Here is a 6,000-nt window from a genome sequence, read left to right on the forward strand (position 1 = left end):
CTCGATGGAGCGCCATGCCTCCGCCGCAGTCTTGGCTGAGGTGACTTGAATCTGCACCTCTCTGCTAATGGATGAGAGGAGATAGCTGAGGATCTGTTGGTCCTTCGCCTCCCACTCTTCAAAAGCAGGATTGGGGCTCTTCTTGCCCGCGTTGTCGACGATCTTCTCGTCAGGCATCTTGGTTGCGCCGATGAGGTGCCCCTCCAGACGTGCGCCACGCATGGCAGCGCATACCTGGGCCTTCCACAAGACATGGTTCGCCCTGGTAAGCTTCTCAGAGACGGAATGTGCAACAAGTGCGGCGGAGGAAGCACAGGTCGACATGATGAAGGTTTTGGTGGATGGTTTAGGCTCTGATTACCATGTGAAAATCAGAGGGCAATAGGTTAAAGCGTGCTGCCTCGTTGGAGGGCCGCCCTACGTGTTTATATAGGCGCAAACAACAGGCGCAGAATTTACAGGATCGTAACAAACTAGAGGAGTCGGCCAGGAGTTCTAGTTACAACAGAATATCTCTATCTCTATCTATCTAACTTGTACAACAAAATTCTAGAACTCCCAGTCGATGCTTACTCTTATTTGTTACAGATATTTATTTACAATAACCAACACGTAGGAAATCTAATCTTATCTTCTAACACTTCGTGCGCGCGCGCACGCGAGTCGCGGCACGGTAGGAAGTACGGTATGGGAGTGAGGTGAGGTGCACGCGGGCACCAAGAAAAAACGTAGCGTGCTGCCGTGACCTACTCGCCGTGCGTGCCTTCCAATTCCATGTCAACCGCACCAGCTTTTCGTCGCGTGCCGTCTAAGCGCTTCAGCAATTCGTCGTCGGCTTGAGCTCTCGTTGTTGTTTGAGCTCGGTCTCACGACCTCGGCAGCTGGAGCCGAAACTGGAATGGATCCCATAGTGTGGGCTGGAACTGGCCCATTCGTGTACTGTGTGCGGTGGGGTGGTCACTTGAGCAATGACGACTCGGCCAAGGCAAGCATTTTGGGCCTGGAAGATGATTTGCAAAAGGACATGGAAGAAATTTGCGCGGGTTTGACTTTTAGTTTGGGCAAATGGAAGGAATTCAGTTACTCCGCGGAAGATGCCATCGTGGTCCCTGTCCAAACGATTGGAGCCGAGCCACAAGAAAAATGTTGAGATGCTAGCTAGGCATCGGTAGTGCACTGCTCGGCCCTGTGCCGTGCAACACTAAAGCGTCACTCTGACTTGTGCAGGGTTGCTTCCCATGCCAGAAATGGTCGTGCCGATACAGTTATACAAGCTCGGCGTTTCTTGGCGACATCAAGTGCGGCCAAGACTGCTGGTTACTAGATTCGCTTCTTGTCACACGTCAATCAAGTCCTTGACTCACAAACAACGGAACCCTTCGAACTAGACTAGCCGGGCACCTAGCTACGACCTGCATGCCCTCAAACTCTGAGATATGGATCCGATCGACAACATATAGGCGTTCATGAACTGAACTGCAATAATGATGATAGATGCCATCAGTTTTGCAAACAGTTCCCGCATCGTGGTCTCTGCAAACAGTTTGCAAGATTGCACTGAAAATGCTGTGCTCGCTACTGAAAGTTTTGGGTGGGTTGGGTTGACGTCAAGGGGCCGCACACAACCTTTCAGTTTCAGTCACCATACTGTGCTGCAGCACGGCATCTCAGAATTCAGAAAACATGCGTGCATTCTGCGGGGGTACGCTCTACCTTTACAACTGATCATCATCTGACTCTGCTGCAGGCTCCCATTATCACGTCCTTCAAAGACCGTGCCATGCACAGCATGCATGGAAAAAGAGATCAGACACTTATCAAAAGAGAGAGAAGAGAGAGAGAGAGGGATCAGAGACCGTACATTTAAGGTTAAGCAGGCCGGCTTTATACATCTTGCCTGTCGTCAGACTCAGATGCATGGCCCTGCACCTCTGTTACTCGCTAACTCTGTCCAGCCGTTGCATGCGTCGCATTATCAAATCCCTGTAACCGTGTGTAGGCTACAGCTGTACTTGCTAGCCCGCCCGATCGGCCCCAGAGCGCGCGCTGGCGACGCAGCCGGCCGGTCCATGTCATCCAGGAAGCTCTAGTCTGTAGGGAGCTGAGCGAACGCGGTGGCGCTAGCGGCGAGCACTGCACGCCGCGCCGACCGATCAATCCGCCTTCTCCGACCCGGCCGATGGAGCTAGCCGCGCCCACGCGCATTCCGAGGCGCGGTCACGGCTCGCCGCCGGGGCACATGCACGGATCCATCGTATCACCCATGGGTCGTCGACAACGCATAACAACAGCGGAACGAAGAAAGAAAGATCTGGGCGTCGCCCCCGACGGTGAGACGAGACTGCAGCAAGCATCATCATCTCACTGAAACCGCACATGCTGCCGCATCCAGCAGCCGAGATGACGACGCATGGGCGCGGTGGGTGCAAGCTTAACTACTGATCTGGCCGATCTGATCTCTGCGCGCGTATGGCTTTGCGCTGCCCAAGTACAGCGCGCGCTGGTCCAGGCCCTGGCCCTGGCCGCCCGGCCGGCAACCACCACTGGATGCAGCGGTGGTGGTGGTACTGCTGCCTGCCTGCCTGCCTACTGCTGGAGCTGGGCGGGCGCGTGCAGCGCAGTGCCCCCCTCTTTTAGATCTGTGGACTTGTGGAGGACACTACTACTGTACTACACGGCACGCGCTGCGTCCTGGTGCGTGCGTCCACGGCTTCTCAGTGACCTGTAGCTTTCTTGGTGTATGCATAGTATAGCACCATGATGGCACAGGAAGCTAGCCACCAGCAGCATCTGCTGGCCGTGCTGTGCGTGCATGCGCGCCAGTTCGTTCGATAGGTAGCTATGCAGCAGCAGCAGCAGCAGGAGGAGGCTGCGGCCTCATCGTTTGGTTTGTCCGTTGGTTGCTTGAGGTTTGTTTGTCCGGTTGTCCCCTGGAACTACCCCGATCGCCTCTCAAGTGTTTCGGGCCGCTCAAAATTCAGAGAGCGATCTTGGTATGCACGCACGATGATGACCACTGCACACAATGCTACAGACACAGAAGCACAGTGCATGCCGCCACCGCCACCACTTTGTTGCAATTGCGCAACACGTGAATGAGCTGCGGTAATTTACTTTTTCTTTGCTGCTGGGTGAATCGATCAATTGGAACTGGGTGTGTTAATTTGCGTTCGTAATTGCCATGTCGTCGCGCGGATATCCTCGTCGAAGAGAAGCTGGCAAAGCTACCTTGATCTAGTGATGCATTAGCAGTAACGTGCTTCAGTTTCAGGATGTTTAACTCCGGTGGTGGTGCAGACATTAGACATAGTCGCACAGTAGATAGTAAGAAAAAATGACGAGGCGCCGCAGAGAATATGTCAGGAACCTGCGCAATTTGTTGGGGGCGATGCATGCATGAGACATTTAGGGCACCAAGTGAGTCGTACAAAAGAACTAGCTAGATTGAATTCCGGGAAAGTACTGTGCTCGTACAATCTAAAGCTGTGCAGGACAGGCAAGCAGGCCATGCCTTTGAGTGCTTAACTCATGATGCCTGTGCAACTGTTATGATGAAATCCATGATTTTGCTACGGGATCTTGCCTACATGTACTGAGTACTTGCCTGTATATATCTGTGCTAACCCTACTGATGGCTAGCTCGTCTAGGGAGATGACACTCTCTTTAACCCCTGATCGATGATGTCACGTGACTCGAGTAAAGCAGAACTGCAGCAGGGACTAAATCAAACAACATCTTGCACTGGTCATTTCTTTATGCTGGTTCGGAGCAGTAGTGGACCAAATAATAATATTTCCCATGTTTTTATTGAATCTTTCTGTCCGTACATTGTTGCAGAAAGAAGATGCCCCTTCCCCAATTTAAAAATTCCCTGATAGCTGTTAGTATCGACGGCCCTTTTCCTTCACGTGCCAAACTCGTTAGTAAATTATATTACACATCTATATGAGGAAGCCGAAAGTACACGAAACACCTGGCTCGTGGCAGGGCACATGCTAAAAAGAGCCATCTCTGTACAAAGCAATTCAGACGGACGTATAGTTGGGCCAGGGTGCGAAAAAGAAAGGTCATGTACATTATGTGTCTACCTACGGGACCATGTACGGCAGTGTTGGATCCATACTTTTTTAGGCCATCAGATCCACACATTTCCAATCTACCGTGGATGCCGTTTCTTCTACATTTTCTAGGCCTTATTTTTTCCTCTTCTCTCCGTGTAAAAAGAACCCACTAGAAGTTTTCTGTGGCGTCATGTCACTAAATTAATTAAGGGCTTAGCTTGTTTGGAACTCTTGAATTTCTTTGAAACTTTACAAGAATTTCTTCGAGATTTTCAAGAATTTGTCCTAGTTTGTGCACCCGGGCTCGATCCAGACAGTTCTGATAATAAGATCTTAAGTAAGCTAGCTCTAGCTAAACTTGAATTTCACAAACGTACGGCAAAAAGGGTACGTAAAGATTATTTTAAAACTATGAGAATTAACATGGACTTGCAACTGCTAACCAACAAGAACAAACCTAAACACAAGAATTACAAATGGAGGTCCAAGCTAACACTCTCCTTCTGGCCCAATTCGTACCTACCTAGCTTCTCCGGCGACGTGGACGAGCACGACGACAGCGAGGGCGACGAGGACAACAAGCTCACCACCGCCTTCTCGTCCTTGCACGCTGCCTCCTCCCCTGCCGGCCCGACCAGGATGGCCGTGTCAGCGCCGTGCCGGCCGGCCATACCGAAATTCTCCATGGGCGGCGGCACCCTCCATATCCCCGGCACCGGGCTGCCGTTAATTGGCTGCGACACGGAGCCTGGCCCTCCGCCGTACGGCCCCGGCGGGCTGGCGCTCGTCCACATCGGGTAGTGCGCCGGCGGCGGGGGCGGCAGCGGCGCCGGCTGGTCGAAGCGGCCGAGGTGGTGGTGGTAGTTGAAGAGGCCGTACATGTGGCCGGGGACGTAGCGGTGCATGGCGAGGGAGGCCTGGAGGTGGGCCCGCTTGGCGTGCTGCCGCTCGCGCTTGTGCGCGTTCTGGTGCCCGCCCAGCGCCTGCGACGTCGGGAAGTTGCGGCAGCAGTAGTGGCACTCGAACTTCCTCTCGGCCGCCGCCGCGGCGCCGCTCTGCTTGGCGTTGCTCTCGGACGTGACCGTGCTGCCGTTGGCCGCGTCCGGGGAGTCGGCCATGGCCTCCTGCTTGGCCTGCACCTTCTGGTCGTTGGAGAACTCGCAGCCGAACAGCCGGATGGTGTCCCGCGGCGCTGGCGCCGGGGCCGGGGAGGGGGCCGGTCGGATGAACGGCAGCTGCGAGAACGAGTCGACGCTGCGCACCTCCTGCGACTTCGCCATGGCCGGCTGCGGGCTAGTTGCCCCCAAGAATTCCAGCTATCTAGCGAGCTGCTGGTTCCGTCCCAGGTTGTGAGGCGACAAGCAGCTCTGGTATGTTGGTGTATGCCTGTGAGCTCGCTCAAGAATTTGGCTACGAGTTGGTGCAGTTTTAAGGGGATGGGCGCCGTGAGGTCGGAGAGGAGAGAAGGGGGACCATGCAAGTAAGAGCCTGCCCTGCCGAGGGGACGACAAGGCTTAAAGTTCCCTCCCTCTCACCACCAAGTACAGATGCATGCAGCTGCAGTTGCAGTTGCTGGTTGTGCCCTGGCTGGCCTGCTCTGGTGCTAGCTAGCTATCTATAGCTAGTGTGGTAGCTAGCATATGCATAAGGGAGTATTTCTTGGCAAATTTGGCACTAGTACAAATTTGTACACGCAGAGAGAATATAAATTTGTTAAAAGAAATTGCTCATCTTCTCTCGGTCTCGTGCATCTGTAGCCATCAGTGGACACCAAGTGGGGAGATGGGTGTTGGGCGACTCCATCTATCCATCGCTCTCCGCCCGCGCTCTCCTCTGCGACCTCTGGATTGGCTCGAGGGCTTCTTTATGGGAGGTTGGCTTCTTTAGAACATGAGAGACGCGGAGGCGGAGACCACAGGTACGGTGGTCCTCCTGGGG

The 6,000-nt window shown here is 53.8% G+C and overlaps 1 protein-coding gene across 1 annotated transcript; it reads right to left on the reverse strand.

Annotated features, from left to right (window-relative positions):
* Window positions 1–4,395: 4,395 nt before the first annotated feature.
* On the reverse strand, window positions 4,396–5,797 carry LOC112879827 (zinc finger protein 8-like). Its single transcript, XM_025944591.1, has one exon. The coding sequence runs from the start codon at window positions 5,340–5,342 to the stop codon at window positions 4,533–4,535; it is 810 nt and encodes a 269-aa protein (XP_025800376.1). The 5' UTR covers window positions 5,343–5,797; the 3' UTR covers window positions 4,396–4,532.
* Between the last annotated feature and the right edge of the window lie 203 nt (window positions 5,798–6,000).

The sequence above is a fragment of the Panicum hallii genome, chromosome 1 (genome assembly GCF_002211085.1).
Source record: "Panicum hallii strain FIL2 chromosome 1, PHallii_v3.1, whole genome shotgun sequence".
Lineage (NCBI taxonomy): Eukaryota > Viridiplantae > Streptophyta > Magnoliopsida > Poales > Poaceae > Panicum > Panicum hallii.